The sequence below is a fragment of the Leptodactylus fuscus genome, chromosome 2, assembly GCF_031893055.1.
Source record: "Leptodactylus fuscus isolate aLepFus1 chromosome 2, aLepFus1.hap2, whole genome shotgun sequence".
NCBI lineage: Eukaryota > Metazoa > Chordata > Amphibia > Anura > Leptodactylidae > Leptodactylus > Leptodactylus fuscus.
The window spans coordinates 137,661,145-137,682,451 of record NC_134266.1 but is presented as its reverse complement, the minus strand read 5'-3'; the positions used below and the strand labels follow the sequence as shown (position 1 = coordinate 137,682,451).

The 21,307-nt window shown below is 43.6% G+C and overlaps 1 protein-coding gene across 1 annotated transcript; it reads left to right on the top strand.

Annotated features, from left to right (window-relative positions):
- Positions 1-314: 314 nt before the first annotated feature.
- RNF19B (ring finger protein 19B) lies at positions 315-16,852 on the top strand. Its single transcript, XM_075264681.1, has 9 exons — positions 315-848; positions 7,749-7,954; positions 8,099-8,243; positions 8,325-8,487; positions 9,280-9,394; positions 9,478-9,615; positions 9,786-10,008; positions 10,754-10,885; positions 15,273-16,852. Exons 1-9 carry the CDS (start codon positions 355-357, stop codon positions 15,664-15,666), a joined length of 2,010 nt encoding a protein of 669 aa, XP_075120782.1. The 5' UTR covers positions 315-354; the 3' UTR covers positions 15,667-16,852.
- The last annotated feature ends 4,455 nt before the right edge of the window (positions 16,853-21,307 follow it).

Below are 21,307 nucleotides of genomic sequence, written 5' to 3'. Positions count from 1 at the left end.
CATCTTCCTGTTCTCACGTGTGATGCTAGCATTGTACAGACGAGGACACTGAGCAGTCAGCACTTGTATAATCCCCAGCTGTCATGTACAGTTCACATCACGTTATGTGACTAAACACAGCCGCCAGTAAGCTGAGAACTCACTTTAGATTCCTGCGCATGCTCGCTGCCCTCACTAGGGTGGAGCTTAGAAGTAATCACATGGCAGCACGTCTCGTTCTCTCCACCTCTTCTGTTGGCGCATGGCTCTTCTCTCCAGCAGGGCGTAGTATTCGCGAGCTGTGTGGGCTGCGCAGGCGTAGTCCACACCCGGATGCTCATCACTTCCTAGTTAGAAGTCCTCGGTATTCGTACCATGACAGAAGGCTCCGCGGAGCCTCCCCCCTGTCCCGGGGCCCGGCGCCGCCGGCTTCTCCTGTCCCTGCCCAGTGTGTTCCCAGGAAGGACTCGAGCAGTTCCAGAGCCATCGGTCCCTTCTCCGCCACCGTCTCCCCCTCCTCCGCCTGCAGTGCCGGCCTCTGCGCCCCAGCCCCCGTCTTCCCCTGGAGGCCAGGACTCGCTCCTCGAGTGCCCGCTATGTCTGGTGCGCCAGCCCCCCGAGGAGCTGCCCGAGTTACTAAGCTGCCGACATCGCTCCTGCCTCCGCTGTCTGCGGCAGTATCTCCGCATCGAGATTACAGAGAGCCGGGTGAATCTGCGGTGTCCGGAGTGCGCGGAGCGGCTGAGCCCCCAGCATGTCCGGGCCATCCTCCGCGACCCCCAGCTCACCCGCAAGTACGAGGAGTTCCTACTGCGCCGCTGCCTGGCGGCTGACCCGGACTGCAGGTGGTGTCCTGCCCCGGACTGCGGGTGAGCTCAGCTTGTATTGGGGAATTGTTTATGCGGCTTGTCCCTGATGTATACCTGCCTGCACAACACAAGGGGGAATTCATGTTCTCTGTAGTCAGCTACTGGCACTGGCTGGGTTACATCACATTGTGCCCCCTGAAGGCCTGCTCATGTAAACACTTCATATTCTGCTGCCTACCTGTGCATGGGTGGCTCATAGATTTATGTGCAGTGGCCTCTCGGTACTGTTCACACAGTGCAGGGCCATACAGTTCTAACACTGCTGTATTGTGGCCTCTGGGTAGTGTTCACACAGTGCACAACCATACAGTTCTAACACTGCTGTATTGTGGCCTCTGGGTACAGTTCTTATAGCTGGTACAATGCTGGACAGCGGCCACTTGTTACAGGTCATACAGAGCAGTACCATACCATACAGCTCATAGAACGCTGGGCAGTGCCCACTTGCTATAGTTCATACAGTGCAGTACCATACAGCTCATAGAACGCTGGGCAGTGCCCACTTGCTATAGTTCATACAGTGCAGTACCATACAGCTCATAGAATGCTGGGCAGTGCCCACTTCCTATAGTTCATACAGTGCAGTACCATACAGCTTGTAGAATGCTGGACAGTGCCCAATCGGTACAGTTCATACAGTGCAGTACCATACAGCTCATAGAATGCTGGACAGTGCCCACTTGCTATAGTTCATACAGTGCAGTACCATACAGCTCATAGAATGCTGGACAGTGCCCACTTGCTATAGTTCATACAGTGCAGTACCATACAGCTCATAGAATGCTGGACAGTGCCCACTTGCTATAGTTCATACAGTGCAGTACCATACAGCTCATAGAATGCTGGACAGTGCCCACTTGCTATAGTTCATACAGCGCAGTACCATACAGCTCATAGAATGCTGGACAGTGCCCACTTGCTATAGTTCATACAGTGCAGTACCATACAGCTCATAGAACGCTGGGCAGTGCCCACTTGCTATAGTTCATACAGTGCAGTACCATACAGCTCATAGAATGCTGGGCAGTGCCCACTTCCTATAGTTCATACAGTGCAGTACCATACAGCTCGTAGAATACTGGACAGTGCCCACTTGCTACAGTTCATACAGTGCAGTACCATACAGCTCATAGAATGCTGGGCAGTGCCCACTTGCTATAGTTCATACAGTACAGTACCATACAGCTTGTAGAATGCTGGACAGTGCCCAATCGGTACAGTTCATACAGTGCAGTACCATACAGCTCATAGAATGCTGGACAGTGCCCACTTGCTATAGTTCATACAGTGCAGTACCATACAGCTCATAGAATGCTGGACAGTGCCCACTTGCTATAGTTCATACAGTGCAGTACCATACAGCTCATAGAATGCTGGACAGTGCCCACTTGCTATAGTTCATACAGCGCAGTACCATACAGCTCATAGAATGCTGGACAGTGCCCACTTGCTATAGTTCATACAGTGCAGTACCATACAGCTCATAGAATGCTGGGCAGTGCCCACTTGGTACAGTTCATACAGTGCTGTACTATACAGCTCGTAGAATGCTGGACAGTGCCCAATCAGTACAGTTCATACAGTGCTGTACCATACAGATCGTAGAATGCTGGACAGTGCCCAATCGGTACAGTTCATACAGTGCAGTACCATACAGCTCGTAGAATGCTGGGCAGTGCCCACTTCCTATAGTTCATACAGTGCAGTACCATACAGCTCGTAGAATGCTGGACAGTGCCCACTTGCTATAGTTCATACAGTGCAATACCATACAGCTCGTAGAATGCTGGACAGTGCCCACTTGCTATAAGTCATACAGTGCAGTACCATACAGCTCATAGAATGCTGGACAGTGCCCAATCGGTACAGGTCATACAGTGCAATACCATACAACTCGTAGAATGCTGGACAGTGCCCATTTGCTATAGGTCATACAGTGCAGTACCATGCAGCTCATAGAATGCTGGGCAGTGCCCACTTCCTATAGTTCATACAGTGCAGTACCATACAGCTCGTAGAATGCTGGGCAGTGCCCAATCGGTACAGGTCATACAGTGCAATACCATACAACTCGTAGAATGCTGGACAGTGCCCACTTGCTATAGGTCATACAGTGCAGTACCATGCAGCTCATAGAATGCTGGGCAGTGCCCACTTCCTATAGTTCATACAGTGCAGTACCATACAGCTCGTAGAATGCTGGGCAGTGCCCACTTGCTATAGTTCATACAGTGCAGTACCATACAGCTCATAGAATGCTGGGCAGTGCCCACTTCCTATAGTTCATACAGTGCAGTACCATACAGCTTGTAGAATACTGGACAGTGCCCAATCGGTACAGTTCATACAGTGCAGTACCATACAGCTCATAGAATGCTGGGCAGTGCCCACTTGCTATAGTTCATACAGTGCAGTACCATACAGCTTGTAGAATGCTGGACAGTGCCCAATCGGTACAGTTCATACAGTGCAGTACCATACAGCTCTTAGAATGCTGGACAGTGCCCACTTGCTATAGTTCATACAGTGCAGTACCATACAGCTCATAGAATGCTGGATAGTGCCCACTTCCTATAGTTCATACAGCGCAGTACCATACAGCTCATAGAATGCTGGACAGTGCCCACTTCCTATAGTTCATACAGTGCTGTACTATACAGCTCGTAGAATGCTGGACAGTGCCCAATCAGTACAGTTCATACAGTGCTGTACCATACAGCTCGTAGAATGCTGGACAGTGCCCAATCGGTACAGTTCATACAGTGCAGTACCATACAGCTCGTAGAATGCTGGGCAGTACCCACTTGCTATAGTTCATACAGTGCAATACCATACAGCTCGTAGAATGCTGGACAGTGCCCACTTGCTATAGGTCATACAGTGCAGTACCATACAGCTCATAGAATGCTGGGCAGTACCCACTTGCTATAGTTCATACAGTGCAGTACCATACAGCTCGTAGAATGCTGGACAGTGCCCACTTGCTATAGGTCATACAGTGCAGTACCATACAGCTCATAGAATGCTGGGCAGTGCCCACTTCCTATAGTTCATACAGTGCAGTACCATACAGCTCGTAGAATGCTGGGCAGTGCCCACTTGCTATAGTTCATACAGTGCAGTACCATACAGCTCGTAGAATTCTGGACAGTGCCCACTTGCTATAGTTCATACAGTGCAGTACCATACAGCTCGTAGAATTCTGGACAGTGCCCACTTGCTATAGTTCATACAGTGCAGTACCATACAGCTCAAAGAATGCTGGCAGTGCCCACTTGCTATAGTTCATACAGTGCAGTACCATACAGCTCATAGAATGCTGGACAGTGCCCACTTGCTATAGTTCATACAGTGCAGTACCATACAGCTCATAGAATGCTGGACAGTGCCCACTTGCTATAGTTCATACAGTGCAGTACCATACAGCTCATAGAACGCTGGGCAGTGCCCACTTGCTATAGTTCATACAGTGCAGTACCATACAGCTCATAGAATGCTGGGCAGTGCCCACTTCCTATAGTTCATACAGTGCAGTACCATACAGCTCGTAGAATACTGGACAGTGCCCACTTGCTACAGTTCATACAGTGCAGTACCATACAGCTCATAGAATGCTGGGCAGTGCCCACTTGCTATAGTTCATACAGTGCAGTACCATACAGCTTGTAGAATGCTGGACAGTGCCCAATCGGTACAGTTCATACAGTGCAGTACCATACAGCTCATAGAATGCTGGACAGTGCCCACTTGCTATAGTTCATACAGTGCAGTATCATACTGCTCATAGACTGGATGAATCTGATGAAGCTTAAAATTTGAATGAACATTGTCATTGGATAAAGAAGTTTACAGTTCCCACATAGATGCATCAGGTCAGCACAGCTTGGACTAGGCTGTATCTTAATATTGTTACCTCTGAGTGGGTAAGAGCAAGCACACCTTTATTACTATCAATCGGATAGACCTGATAATGATAGTAGCTTGGGGTATATATACCGGTAATGTATTATGTTTTGTTTGTGTAGGAAAGGACGGTTTGCTGTGATATCCTATGTAGTTGGATGCAAAAAAAAAAATGTGGTGTTATATGCCGCCTGACAGAGGCCAAAAGGACAACTGGAGATGTATGGCCTTTGTTTAGGTGCTTTGCAGTTCATCTGGCAATTGCCTTGGCCTAATGCACTCTTTACAAGTTATGTTGAATATCCTGTGATGTTGCTTTAAAATCCATATGTAGTACTTTGGTGTTATTCTGCATATTGTGTTTGTAGATTTCTTAGCCTGTACATTGTAGGGACATAGTTGATATGCTGCTAATTTTTTTGATTTTTAGTATATGGCGGGTTCACACCTGTGCCCGCTCTCCACTTTTGTGTTTCTGTCTTCTGCCCAAGAAACTGGACAGGGAACGGAAACCCAGCAGTCAGTTTTCAAACCCATTCACTTGAATGGGTTTGCAAAGTGTCCACCCGTGATCGTCTTCTGCCTCTCCGCAGCGACCCATACTCTGTTATCTATGTGCAGGGGGCTTTAAAAATCCTGTTCATATGTAGCAGAAAAACTTGTACTGTAAACTTGTGTGTATTTGTGATACACTGCAGATCTGGACCCTCTGAATTTATTATTACCACTCAGTTTACATAGTGTAGTACAACATTATTTATAATAGCATCATAGTATGTTCACACAGAGTTTATTGCAGGCTGAAAAAAAAATCCGCTTCAGGAATTAGAAAACCTTTTTTTTTTTTTTTTTTTTTTAACGTCATGCGGATTTTGTTGCATTTCCTACACAAATTTTTGCTCCAGCACACTATATGAACCTGGAAACTTCCCTTGCAGTTTTTGCTTCCTTTTTTTTTTTTTTTTTTTTTTTTCCCACCTCCCATTGATTTCAGAATCAACCTGAAGATAGGTCATGTCGCTTTTTTATTTTTTTATTTTTATTTTTTTTTCCTCTAGCTGAAAAATCTGCTACTGACTCCCTTTGAAATGAATGGGATGCGTTTTTTTTTTTTTTTTGAGGCAGATTCTGCTTCAAAATCAGCCTGCAAAATCGCAGTGTGAATATACAGTTGATAGAGGGTTGTATAGTGAGAAAAGATGTCTCCTCAGTGAAGAACTGTACTTCTGGCATTTCACTTCTGCAGATTTGTAAAGACCAGCATAGAAAACCTAAATCCCCGGTGCTGTCAGAAGATACTCGTAATAATGGCATCCTTTGGCAGTCCACGCACCTTAGACCGAAAGCTACTCCTGCTGACTTAGATTTCAGCCATCATTTATGTCAGAAACTACCTTTGTTATGCCCCCTTTTTTGGAAAGTGTTGAGGGTGTCCTAAAATGCCATTGGCAGAAGATGAATCTAAGTCAGACTTGCAGGTACATACGACCCATTTACAAAGTGAAGCAGTTCTGGGGATGTTTTCTACAAGCATGCTTTTAATGTTGGATTTACATGGTGCTTTTTTCCATCCACAACTTATGGAAAAAATGCGTGCCTATATAAATATGACATCTTTAGATGAAGAAATCAGGCAGCCCCACTTTATAGCAATCCCCCAGTACACACAATTCCATAATAAATGTATAATACTTGGTGCCCTGCTTTTTAATCCTTCTAGATCAGTCTCAGACTCCCCATCTTTTCTCACACTACACTGTGCTTTTCTCTGAAGAACTCCCCTTGCTTTTGGATGCCCTGCTAAGGACACTGTATGCACACTGATTTTTGGAGCAATTGCTCCTCCTTTCAGCTGCGGGGAGTGTCACAGACTACTGTATGTACACTGTGCTTTGGTAATCTGGGACACTACTCCCCATCTCTTGAATGGCCCATACAAGGCCCTCTAAAATCTTGGGATACGAAATCATTTTACAGAGGAGAGTCTCAGACGCTGGTGTCCCTTTACCAGAAATGAGAGGGGACTGTGGATCCAAAGATTATCAGAAAGGAGGGAGCCAAGTATTTTAATTTTACATTATGAATTTCTTGTGGTTTTTCTTTATTTGGTGACTCAGGGGGTAATACATGTAAGATGCCCATAACCAGTTGGATCTGGAGGTCCTGTGAATATATGTATGGGGTCCTTGCCGAGTTATTTTGTCCGTCATAGGATCTTGCCCAGTCAGTAGGGTCCTAGCATGGCCACATATTCTTCACACAGACTCTGCAGAAACTCTTGTTCAGCAAACTCCACGTTGGGCTCACTGTCCTCTCTGTTGTAGCTGGTTGAAGGCATGCTATAGGCATTACAGCAATGGGATGTTCTCTGTCATTCCTAATTTCTTTCTCTTACAGGCAGTGCATGGTTAATGAGGGTCCTGTCTTGTCAGTCTCCTTCAGTGTTGCCCTATGCTTTTTTTTTACAGCTACTGACCATTGGCATATAAATCAATTTTAAACAGTCAAAGTCTTGCGCTGCGCTCCAACCTCCACTTTCCTCTCGCTGACTAAAATAGACACCTCCATTACTTCAGTCACTGCTTAGCAACAAAGGATGCTCTTGTGCACAGATAAAAGAAGACAAATATATTTAGCCTGTGCCTAGTAAACAGCACGGTGATCACTCATTAGGATGTCTCCAATGGGAGTTAGTCTTCAAGAAGTGGTGACATCTTATAGAAGTGGTGACATCTGCAGTATGTGCGGTACTGCAGTTAACATTGCTTTAGACATGTGGCTGGCTCTATCCTATTGCCTTAAATACAATATCCAATGTAAATTAAGCTCTTTACTTTATGAACATTTACCATTGTTGCCCAGTACTACCTCTGCTCTCAGTAGTTTCATATTGTAACAGACTCTCTTAAAATAGTTATAATTTTAGCTGAAATGTGGACACACAAATGCAAAGACGTCCTGAGAAAGTATTTGACAATGTGTTGTGTTGCATTTTAGGTATGCAGTTATTGCCTATGGTTGTGCCAGCTGCCCCAGGCTAGTTTGTGAGAGAGAAGGTTGCCAAACAGAATTTTGTTACCACTGCAAACATGTGTGGCACCCAAATCAAACCTGTGACATGGCACGTCAGCAACGGGCACCTTCATTTGGTGTACGCCGGAAGCACCCATCTGGGATCAGCTATGGTCAGGAATCTGGTTCAGGTATGTATTTCTCCGAAGGTTTGATATACATTATGTTGACATTCAAATCTAGAGTTGATGGGTTATATTGGAGCTATATAATCTGACCAAGCATGAAGTAAACTGGCAACTGAAAAATGTTGTTGTTTTTTTTTTTTTTCCCAGCTGATGACATGAAATCTTGCCCTAGATGTAGTGCTTACATCATCAAGATGAATGATGGGAGTTGTAATCACATGACCTGCGCCGTGTGTGGTTGTGAGTTCTGCTGGCTCTGTATGAAGGAGATCTCTGATCTACACTACCTCAGGTAACTATTTTAGATTAGAAGACGCCCAGGAGTTTGCCTTTTGCTGATGTCATAAAAACCAATAAATGCAATCTCTTACAGCCCCTCAGGTTGTACATTTTGGGGTAAAAAGCCATGGAGCAGGAAGAAGAAAATAATTTGGCAATTGGGAACACTGATTGGTGCTCCAGTTGGCATATCTCTAATCGCTGGCATTGCCATCCCTGCTATGGTCATAGGAATACCAGTTTACGTGGGCAGAAAGGTTAGTTTTACATTATGCAGAAAAAATAAAGTTGTGTTTCCTTTTTTTGTCGTCCCCCCATATATATGTTTAAATTTCCTTTAAAAGTAATAGGCACCCTGTGCAGATGTTACAAGTACTGTCCTAAGTGAATACCCAGTGGTTGTTAGGGCTAGTTCACACAGGGTTCCACATGAACACATGCCGGTGCAGTGCATTGGCATCCCGTTGCGGATTTATGCTTCGGATTAGGGCCAAATGAATAGGCCTAGTCTGAAGGATGGTGTCGTGAGGTGGACGCCACAGCTGAATCAGCCGTGGAATCCACCTGAAGAAAGGCGGCAGGATTTTGAAGCTGATTCCGCGTCAAAATCCTGACCATTTTGCCCCGTGCGAACTAGCCCTTACTGGCAACCACTTACTTCTGAATATTTGCAGTGGTGGTTACCTGTATACATTGCTGTCTCCTGTCCTATCTGTCTCTATGAAGGATTACTCTAGTCTGCTTTGATAACATATCTCTAGGAAATGCCATAACTTTATAATCAATTGAAGTAAGACTTCTTGGACTAAATCAGCACTTCATCTCTTTGTTTCTCAGAATCTGCGGGGTTCCCTCAGATCATAATGTCTTTGCATATTTTTATATTAATTCAAGCCAAATAAAACAAAATACACTTTATTAAACATTGCACATCTTTTTCTCCTTTGTTTCTCTTCTTTCTCTCCACATTCTTCTTCTTACCTCTCTATTAACATCACAATAGAAGGATGCTTGTGTATCTCACATTGTTAGCTGTCATTTCCCTACAGATCCATGGCCGCTTTGAAAACAAAAAAACCTCTAAACACAAGAAGAACTTGGCTGTGACTGGTGGCGTTATCTTATCTGTTATTGCATCTCCTGTGGTGGCAGCTGTTAGTGTTGGTATGTAAGAGGAAGAAGGAAACAAATTACAAGCCAGTATATAATACTGATCTGATCTTATACCCCTGCTTGTGTTTCTTCAGGAATTGGTGTTCCTATTATGCTAGCTTATGTGTATGGAGTGGTGCCAGTTTCATTATGTCGAGGAGGAGGGTGTGGTGTTAGCACAGCTAATGGCAAAGGGGTTAAAATTGACTTTGAAGAAGATGGACCAATCACAGGTAATGTAGCAATGTATGCATTATATTATTACATCATGAGATGTACTGTAAATCGAGACATCTTCAGTGACTAAATGTAGCTGACCCTATTGAAAAGGAACAGTGTTTTGATCTGTGTCTGTTTAGTATTATTGATATACTCTTGTTGTTTCTTTATTTTATGATTTTAGTGGCAGATGCCTGGCGAGCACTGAAAAACCCGAGTATTGGAGAAAGCAGTATGGAGGGTCTTACTAGTGTCCTGAGCACCAGTGGAAGCCCCACAGATGGACTTAGTGTTCTACAAGGAAACTACAGTGAAACTGCCAGCTTTGCCGCTCTCTCTGGGGGAACATTAACTGGTGGGACATTAACTGGTGGCATGCTGAGTGGAGGCAGAGCCAAGTACTGCAGGTAATTCTTAGATTTCTAGGACTTCATTTAGTGAAAAACATGGTGTCTCCATTATCAAAATTGTGTAATAGAAAAACCTGCTTTGCTACCTGTAAGTACTCACACTCACAATATGGTCATTGTTCTTCAAAGGATTGCTCCAGGAAAAACTGATAGTGTGTAACTCTGCAATACCAGAAATAGATGTTATGCACCTTCCATCTGAAGCCTGGAATTTTTACTTTTTTCAATCTTTCTATATAATAATGCGGGTGAAGGGAACACACTTTGCAACACGCTAAACTAAAGAAAACTGCCTGTAAAGTATTACTTGTGTCTTTACTTCTTATGTGACTTCAGTCCCTACACAGAGCAGATCAGTTTACAGTGGGTCTATGGAGCAGGGAAAAGTGGAAGGAGAAAGACTGAGAATGTGATCTACAGCATTAATTGACACTCCTATCAGGAGATTGCTGCGCTTCATAGACTTCTATTGTACAAATCTGATCAGTGAGATTAGGAGGCAAATAAGTATATTACAAAGGTTATCTTCACCTGAATTCTGGATTTCTAAAAAATAAATAAATAAATATTAAGCTTTAAGTGCCATTGTTATCTGAACATTTACAAACTAAAATTCTGTTCAGTTTCAATGATCAACTTAAAAGCTATTTATCTATGCTGCAGGTTTTTTATATCTGCTTGTCTTGCCATGCCATACAAGCTGAAAATTGCTTCTTTTTTAATACTCTTGCTATTTTTGCAGGCTAGAGGTTCAGGCAGATGTACAGAAAGATACTTGCCAAAAAGATTCTGTCAGCCTTGGAGCCGCAAGTGACAGCGCCAGCACTAGGGCAATGGCGGGCTCAATCATAAGTTCATACAACCCCCAGGAAAGGTAAGTTTCAGTTAAGTGAGGGATTGTTTCTGACCCTACAAATAATCTTACAGTTTCAGATTCAGTTGTTAAAAAAAAAAATAAAAAAAAAATTGGCCAGTCCATGAAAAGCATAAGCCACCTATGATCTTTTAACTGAGAAATATGTGGATTTATTGTGGTCAGTGAGGTAGGGTTATTAATCATGTTGAAGATTTAGACAGTGTAAACATAACGGAGTTTTCCAGGCAAAAAAATCATATATATATATATATATATATATATATATATATATATAATTTTTTTTTTTAAATAAAGGTCTGATATTGGAATTAATGGGTTAAAGGTACACCCACATACTTTTAGCAGTGGTTTAAGTGATTTCTAGGTGTCTGTGGGAGCTCCTGGTATCTTCTGCATTTGTTTACATGGCGTTAGCTTAGCCTACTATGTAAGTTCATGTGTACATTCCACACTACCTCCCTGTCACTGCTCCCCCCCCACCTCTTCTTTCTTTGTTACACCTCCCTACCTGTCGCCCTAGCTAAGCTATCCTCCTCACTCCTAGCCCTTCTCAAGTAACTAAGCTCCCTTGCCCCTAAAAATTAGATATATCAGAATGACAGTTAACGCGTGATAAATTTGGTGTAACTTCAAAAAAGCAGGAAAAACCAGCAGCTCTCCGAAGGAAAATTTTCTAAAATTTAACTTTTAATAATTAATCATAAGAAAATTACAAAAAGTGAACAAAGCAAAAGAAACCCCCTAAAAACGCCTGGCGTTTTTTTAAGGGGGTTTCTTTTGTTTTGTTTTGTTCACTTTTTGTAATATTCTTATGATTAATTATTAAAAGTAAAATTTTCCTTCAGAGAGCTGCTGGTTTTTCCTGCTTTTTTCAAGTTATATCATAAGTCATTCACTGTCCTGAATGTGCCGTGCACCCCGAAGAATGTGAAGGATTTGCAAAGAGGAAGAAAATTGACTTTTTTTTTTTTTTCTTATACCTGGCTTCTATAAATTTGGTGTGTAGGTTGCTACCAACTATTAGTTGGCATATATTGCACCGTAATTTTTGTGCAGTTCTGGCACACATGGGCACCTGTCTACTCATTCCCCTTTACAGTAAACCATGTCGTTTTCCACTTGTTGGACAAGGTAGAAAAGATAAAATTTAAGTATGGTACAAAGCATCTAAACAAATTAAGCCAGAATTCTGACTCATTTAGCTTAGTAAATCTGCTTTGGCATATAATATGGTTCATGTTGCTGTTCATATAAACACTGTCTTGTTACTACAACGCTGTAGGCAGCCTCCTGGGCACCACAGTTGCTATTCACAGATTGGCTCTCACAGTTAGGTAAAGTTTACATCAACACCTTCAGTGCAGCAAGCGCTCATCTCAGGTTTACAAAGATACTATGGTATTAGCACAAAGCATAACATATTACAATTCCCAGACAAGCGGGTTTGCTAGGGCTGTTATTGCCAAGTAAACTCCCCACAAATTGCTATTTTTTTCTGCAGGGAAATAAAGCATTATGCTGGCTGTATAATGTCTCACACCCTCTGGCTAGTAGAGGGAGGTCATGCTCACCAAGCCCCTTTAATGGCCTCCCTGCTTTCCAATTGCTCATATATAAAGAGATGTTTAATCTGTCCCAAAAACTGGATTTATAGTTTATCTTTTGTGGATAGAATAACAAAGCTTAGGATGGAAAAAACAACTTGCCATTATCTAAGTACTGTAGAGACCAAAATAGTTGTTACATGTTTTTTTTTTCCTATGAAAGTTATTTTTGTCCTTACAAAACAGCCCTGTATGTGAATACAAGCTCCCCAGTCTGAAGAATAAGCTAACCTGGGCCACAATCTGTTAAGAGCTCCTGTAAAGAGAGTTGTATTAAAGCAGTAAATCTAGCGATGTGTCAGCTTCAGCAGGTAATTGCTATTCTCTGAATGCCTCTATTTACTATCGGGAGTATTATAATAGCACAGAACAGCAGGGAGTTCACACTCCCCTGAGCTTCCCAGTTAGCTAACTAACTTACAGGTTACAGAATAATTAGTGTCTAAACTATTGTTTATGCCTCTATAACATGGCTGGATTATAATCAAGGTTTATACTTTTAATATTTCTTTCCATAAAACTGGGCTTCCGGTGAGATGTCTATCCACTGTAGAATCCCTTCAAATGTGTGTAACTGTGTAGGTGTATAAGAAAGAAAGTTGCATGAGAAAGAAGGTTGTCTCCGTTGCATGGTCCTGAGGATTGAAATAATCAGCCCATGCCCACCTTATGTCTCTGGATGTCTTTCCCTTCCCCTCCAGTGGATTATGAGGGAGGAAGAGGTGGTGTGAAATTGTAGAATTAGCTTTTTGCCATTAGCAGTTTTCTTAGGAACCAAACAACCCTCTGACTAAAATGGATTGCTGCAGAAGGAACCTATACCACTATGCTGTTGCGGGTTTGAGCCCTAAACATCCTCAGTCTTGTCCAATGTGACATTCAGCCATTTTATAGCTCTTATTATGTTGAAAATTATTATTATTATTATTACTGATTTATTTATTTTTAATTAAATATTTTCAAGAAAATGTATAATAAGATAAAGAAGAATTGTGCCACAACATGAAGCAAAATAGCATAATAGGTGCTGTACAAAAATGAAATGATGCCACAGGAAACACAAATGAGTTAGGAGACAACAGAAAAAGGGGGTAGAGGAAGGTTTAGTGTTAAAGACCTCGCAGGATACAGTAGGTGTCCGAATGAGACTAGATGACATTGAAGGCCTTCAATGTGTTGTGAAGGGAAGCTGTCAGAAATATTCCAGACTGCAGATGTCTTTCATGCAGGCCATCAACTTGGATCCCGTGGGAAGAAGCACCCTCTGCCAGTGAAAGACAATAAGTGTTTTGGCTGCTGTGCATAAATACAGAAACAGTTTGGATGTCTTTTTACCCAAATGCCTAAGGGAGAGGTTAAGTAGGTAGCTAAGAGGGTCCAGTGGGACTTCCTGTATAAAAAGGGCATCAGTGAGGGCTTTAACACTTGTCCATGAGGGCTGGTTTATAGGGCCGTCCTAAAAAATGGGGTACAATGGGCCTGTTACAGATGGACATCGCCAGCATGTAAAGGGAATACCAGGAATAAGGGTGTGGAGTAAAGCCGGGGTATGATATCAATGCATGAGTATTTTATATTGGGTTTTCCGGAATGTTACACACAATGAGGACTTAGCCGCACAGGACCTTATAACTTGCCAATGGCCAGGTGATATGTCTATCCAGTGCATCAGCCCACCTAACTATAAATCTGTGTGCCAGTGGCGCTGACAGAAGCTGATATATATCAGAGATTAGTCCCTTTGAAAGATTATGCCGTGTCGGTACCTCTACAAAGGCGGTAGAGACCGAGACCCAAGGGGCTCCAAATTGAGAAGTTACAAAGTGGACAATCTGTCGCTAGTGGAACCACAGTGAGTCGGGTCTATTCAATAAAGTGAAGTAGTCCATGGGTCTTAGCTCCAGAGTCAACAGGTCAATTAAGTCAGCAATATGGAACAAACCTAGACTACTCCAGGTGAAGATTAGTTTTATAGTTGTCTCTTGTGGCTCTTAGTCCGTGTGCCTTGAGCCTTTTGAAGCCATAAACTGTACGACTCGCTTCATTGACTATAGTGACTACTGTTTGTCAACTAACTTATACCTTTTCATGTAGAATGACAAACCTAAAAGTTTTAAAGAATGGTTTTGTGATGTGATGAGACAGGTCGTCTTACAAGGGTTTCTGTCCTGATGAAAATGCACTATGATCCTGCCTAAAGATTGTGCTGCCTTTTCGTGGTAACAGGTTCCATTTAAGTTTAGTCCTCTCAACACTCCTGCAAGGAGTTGCAGACGCTTCCATAGGTGCGCCTCTATGTATGTACATGTTATGCAGAGAATGTCTTGTTACTGCACTAGAACAACCATGATGTCGTGGTGTACAACCATGGACCATCTTAGTTCAAAGTGCACTTCTCAATTACATTGAAGTTCCAAGTCTGCCCTGACCTACTCCTACATTCAGTCTGCTGTGGATTATAACACTATCAGTCCAGGCAGTCCCGTCTCACAGCAGTAGCAGAAATCTCTCCCAACCTGAACCCTAGACAGACCAGGCTTTCCTACACTAAGAAATACGATTGAAGAGGTGTATATCTTGTATGTATTTAAAGAGAATAAAGTGGTAAGTGTAGAAATAGCGGTTTCCCCTTTTGTTGGTATCTATTACAGCGTGGGTGTATTTTATTTAAAAAAAAAAAAAAAAGAAAAGTTCATTCATTCTGGTGATTGGGGGGAGGACACAAGCGATCGATAGCCTACATTGATGGATAACTAACTTTTTGTTTCTTTCTTTATTAGGGAGGTTAATAACCTGGAAATCCAAGTTCATATAGAAGCCAAACCTTCTCGATACCAGCTGATGAGTGAAAGCAGCACAGAGGAATCTTTGCATGCTGGTGCTCCTCTTGTAGAGGGGGAGGAAGATGATGCTTGCAGAGGCCAAGTGGCTACTCGGGACATCACTTTAGCACAACCTGAGAGCATCCGCAGTGATCTGGAAAGTTCTGATGCTCAGTCTGATGATGTGCCTGACCTGGCATCAGAGGAATATGATTCTCCTCATCTCCTTCCACCATCTCCTCCTGAACAGCGTCATGAGAGCCCCCCACCTCGCATGTGTGCACAGCAAGAAGGGCTGTGTGCACGTGAGGAAGGCCTCTCCAAACTCGAATTTATAGAGGTGAGAGTGTGAAGAAAGCTGCTTTACCCACCTCAGATGTCTGTTTTTTGTTTTTTTTTTTTCTTCTTATAAGGCTCAAAACCTCCATATAAGTGGTCCGTGTGAGATATGAATGGAGGAATAAATGAAGCCTAAAGGATAGTTCTCATTATGCTGTTGGTGGAGGGTCAATCAATGCACAGCCCTGCCATACACCACAAATGCTTTGTCTTGGACCTTTATATTCCACTGTTCTGCCTGTCACTGTGAAAGGCCTGTGTCTCGCTCCTGTAAATTTCTTTAATTTATTGACTATGAATGGATGTATAGAGAATTTATTTGGTTCCGTGGAACGTTAAAAGGGATTTGGTGAATCAGATTTTTTTTTTTTTTTTTTCCTTTGTAAGGAATTGTTGATAAAAATAAAACTTCGTAAAGAAAATCTATATTCCTGATTTTATTCTGGAGGTTACTGATGTTACTATAGGATGCGATGTTTACATCTGATGAACTTGAAAACCAGCTGTTCTCTGTACTAGTGTGATTGGCATTTCCCATATGCATTTGTGTTATCGAACCTTACAGCCTTCTAAAATGGTAGTCAACATTCGTTTTTTCCATGAACACTGGCGGGAAAAAGTGGAAAAAGATATAGAAAACCCTGGTCTCGGAGAGACGAGCTTAAATACATGTTAATTATTCCCTATACGGAAATGGATCATATGGTGTGTCTTTTATCTCTGGCAAAGCAATGATTTTTTGCCATTAACAACTTTATGTATTGAGGTGACATCAGGTTATGCTATATCCTATCTCTGATGGGATTTCTTATCCAGAAATCCATTACGTAGAAAAACATGCAACCCAGTAAATCTACTTTTTGTAATTTGATTATGTAACATGCGGAGTTTCCAGCATAATATATATTATGCTTATACATTGCTATCATCTTAAATAATAGGCACAAATAAGATAGTTATTGGAACCTGTGATCTATTTTCACTAAATTTTAAATAATTGAATTGGAACTATAGAAATAATAGACTTGAACATAATCATAAAGTGCTTTGCTTCATAGAAAACATTGGATTTCATTGTTTGTACTTGGAGAACGTGTTGCTTCAAAAACCGGACATTCTGATTAACGCCATCTAAATAAATTTCCTCATGTCGCTTCAAAGCCTATAGAAACAGGATCTTTTAAGAGTTGTATAATTGTCTAAATAATGGCTAATAAATAGCACTGAAATTATATTAAAAAGCTACCGAGAATGTATTTATTCACATCATTCCTTTGTTCACTCTCTTGCATAAAGGGGTTATCCCACAAAGTCAAAACGTTCAGAGCATGTTGAAGATCTTCAGTCACTCCTAAATACTTGACCCAAATTTCAATCACTTAACGAAACCATTTGTGCACTAGCAAAAATAGGGTACTATGACCTCCTTTGCTCTTGGCATGAGTCCACTTATTGCACTGGTGGCCCCAAGCGTTTCCTTTCTTCCCCGCTGTGCTAGGGCTCGTTCACACAGGGAAAGAGGGGGCGGATTTTGACGCCGAATGCACCTCAGAATCCGCCCCCTCACAATAGAAGTCTATATAGACTTCTAGCTTCCTTTTATTCCGTGAGTGGTATGTTTCTGCTCATGGGAAAAAAAGAAACGAGCTGCCCTTTCTTCAGGTGGATTCCGCAGCTGATTCAGCACCGGCGTCCGCCTCGCGACAGCACCCTCCAGACTAGGCCCATTCATTTGGGCCTAGTCCGGAGCGGGAAGCAGTGACTGTCGGAAGCTGTGACAGTCACGACAGGCGCATTTTAGTCCTATTCTGACGCGGCTTCCCACGTCAAAATCAGGACCAAAATACGCGGTCACAACCCCCCATGTGAACTAGCCCTTATAGATGTGGTACAGATCCAGGAGACATGCCTGGTATTCCTTGGTAAGAATTCTGGCTACAGAAAGTGAGTCAGCTGATCTTAGGGGAGTGTGTGGCACTCTGCCTCTTCAGCAACTGGCAGTAAGGGGGCAGAGCACATCAGACATGTATAGCAGCATATAAGGGCAGCATTTTTAAGCTTTGATGTGGGGAATACCTTGGTATATTGTGACTTTCCCTCCTTGCTGTTGTGTTTCTGGATGCCTCCTACAGATCCTTACCTCTATTATTGCCGCTTCCAGTCTTTGGGAATATGGATTCTGTTCAGGTACACCAGAGGAAGACATTCTGGATTCAATTCCAATCTTAAAACAAGGTTCAACATTTCTGGCAGACGCATCAGCAGATCTAGTCAAGATGTCGGCTAGGTCCGTAGCCTTATCTAGTGAGGCAAGACTCCCTGTGTAGCTTAGGTCCTGGTCGGGTGATGCTGGTTTGAAAAGTAAGCCATTTCCTGTGAAGGGGATTGCCTCTTTGGATCTGGACTAAACAACATTCTGGAAAAGTCATCCAACAGGAAAAAAAAATTTCCCTTCAGATTCATATTATTTTTACCAAAGGCGATCCTTCTGAAATTTAGAAAAGGAATCAATCCAAATAAAGGAAATTAAACATAACAGATTCCAAAATAATAAGGGTAAAGGCTAGAGATGAGCGAACACTAAAAGGTTCGAAATTCGAATCGAACAGCCGCTCACTGTTCGTGTGTTCGAATGGGTTTCGAACCCCATTATAGTCTATGGGGAACATATACTCGTTAAGGGGGAAACCCAAATCCGTCTCTGGAGGGTCACCAAGTCCACTATGACACCACAGGAAATGATGCCAACACCTCTGGAATGACACTGGGACAGCAGGGGAAGCATGTCTGGGGGCATCTAACACACCAAAGACCCTCTATTACCCCAACATCACAGCCTAACAACTACACACTTTACACACTCAATACCACCTCTCTGACAGTAGGAAAACACCTTGAAACATGTGTATTTGGCACTTGCAGTGAGGAGAGCTTGTCACCAGCAGTGAATTTGGCCCTTGAAGTAAGTTGAGGTTGGCACCAACATTTGTTTTGAAAATCAGGGTGGATTGAGCCTCTAACCAGCAGAGTTGGGGCAAATTCATGGTGGAGGGAGCCTCTAAAAACCCCAGTTTGGACCAATTCATGGTGGAGGGAGCCTCTAAAAACCTCAGTTTGGACCAATTCATGGTGGAGGGAGCCTCTAACCAGCCCAGTTTGGACCAATTCATGGTGGAGGGAGCCTCTAAAAAACCCAGTTTGGACCAATTCATGGTGGAGGGAGCCTCTAAACAGCCCAGTTTGGGCAAATTCATGGTGGAGGGAGCCTCTAAAAACCCCAGTTTGGACCAATTCATGGTGGAGGGAGCCTCTAAAAACCCCAGTTTGGACCAATTCATGGTGGAGGGAGCCTCTAACCAGCCCAGTTTGGGCAAATTCATGATGGAGGGAGCCTCTAAAAACCCCAGTTTGGACCAATTCATGGTGGAGGGAGCCTCTAAAAACCCCAGTTTGGACCAATTCATGGTGGAGGGAGCCTCTAAAAACCCCAGTTTGGACCAATTCATGGTGGAGGGAGCCTCTAAAAACCCCAGTTTGGGCAAATTCATGGTGGAGGGAGCCTCTAAAAACCCCAGTTTGGACCAATTCATGGTGGAGGGAGCCTCTAAAAACCCCAGTTTGGACCAATTCATGGTGGAGGGAGCCTCTAACCAGCCCAGTTTGGGCAAATTCATGGTGGAGGGAGCCTCTAAAAACCCCAGTTTGGACCAATTCATGGTGGAGGGAGCCTCTAACCAGCCCAGTTTGGGCAAATTCATGGTGGAGGGAGCCTCTAAAAAACCCAGTTTGGACCAATTCATGGTGGAGGGAGCCTCTAAAAACCCCAGTTTGGACCAATTCATGGTGGAGGGAGCCTCTAAAAACCCCAGTTTGGACCAATTCATGGTGGAGGGAGCCTCTAAAAACCCCAGTTTGGACCAATTCATGGTGGAGGGAGCCTCTAAAAACCCCAGTTTGGACCAATTCATGGTGGAGGGAGCCTCTAACCAGCAGAGTTGGGGGAAATCAGGGTGGAGGGAGCCTCTAACCAGCAGAGTTGGGGGAAATCAGGGTGGAGGGAGCCTCTAACCAGCAGAGTTGTGGGAAATCAGGGTGGAGGGAGACTCTAACCAGCAGAGTTGTGGGAAAGCAGGGTGGAGGGAGCCTCTAACCAGCAGAGTTGGAAATCATGGTGGAGGGAGCCTAGTATTAGCAGAATTGTGCAACGCTTATGGTGGATGAGGATGCGGAGGAATTGGAGAGGTTGAGCACAGACATGGAGTTTCATGTTGGGGTGCTTTACACAGGTGGGCACAAAAATGAAGGCTCTATCCAGTGGTGGTTCATTTTTATCAAAGTAAGCCGGTCGGCACTCTCAGCTGACAGACTGGTGCGCTTGTCAGTGATGATGCCACCGGCTGCACTGAACACCCTCTCAGATAGGACGCTGGCGGCAGGACAGGACAGCACCTCCAAGGCATATAGGGCAAGTTCAAGCCACAGGTCCAACTTCGACACCCAATACGTGTAGGGCGCAGAGGGGTCGGAGAGGACAGGGCTGTGGTCGGAAAGGTATTCCCGCAACATGCGCCTATACTTCTCACACCTGGTGACACTAGGACCCTCCGTGGCGGCACTTTGGCGAGGGGGTGCCATCAAGGTGTCCCAGACCTTAGACAGTGTGCCCCTTGTTTGTGTGGACCGGTGAGAACTTGGTCGCCTACTGGAGGAACTGCCCTCCCTGCCGCCAACATCACATGCTGGAAACATCTCCATCATATTCTGCACCAATTGCTTGTGGCAAGCATTGATGCGATTGGCCCTCCCCTCTACCGGAATAAAAGAGGAGATGTTGTTTTTATACCGGGGGTCAAGGATAGCAAAGATCCAGTACTGGTTGTCCTACATGATTTTGACAATACGCTTGTCGGTTGTAAAGCACCCCAACATGAACTCAGCCATGTCTGCCACAGTGTTAGTTGGCATGACTCCTCAGGGGAAGGATACAAAACGTTGTCTCAGAGATTTAACCTGTCAGTTTCCACTGTGAGGAACATAGTAAGGAAATGGAAGACCACAGGGACAGTTCTTGTTAAGCCCAGAAGTGGCAGGCCAAGAAAAATATCAGAAAGGCAGAGAAGAAGAATGGTGAGAACAGTCAAGGACAATCCACAGACCACCTCCAAAGAGCTGCAGCATCATCTTGCTGCAGATGGTGTCACTGTGCATCGGTCAACTATACAGCGCACTTTGCACAAATAGAAGCTGTATGGGAGAGTGATGAGAAAGAAGCCGTTTCTGCACGTACACCACAAATAGAGTTGCCTGAGGTATGAAAAAGCACATTTGGACAAGGCAGCTTCATTTTGGAAACAAAAATTGAGTTGTTTAGTTATAAAAAAAGGCGTTATGCATGGCGTCCAAAAAGAAACAGCATTCCAAGAAAAACACATGCTACCCACTGTAAAATTTGGTGGAGGTTCCATCATGCTTTGGGGCTGTGTGGCCAATGCCGGCATCGGGAATCTTGTTAAAGTTGAGGGTCGCATGGATTCCACTCAGTATCAGCAGATTCTTGAGAATAATGTTCAAGAATCAGTGACGAAGTTGAAGTTACGCCGGGGATGGATATTTCAGCAAGATAATGATCCAAAACACCGCTTCAAATCAACTCG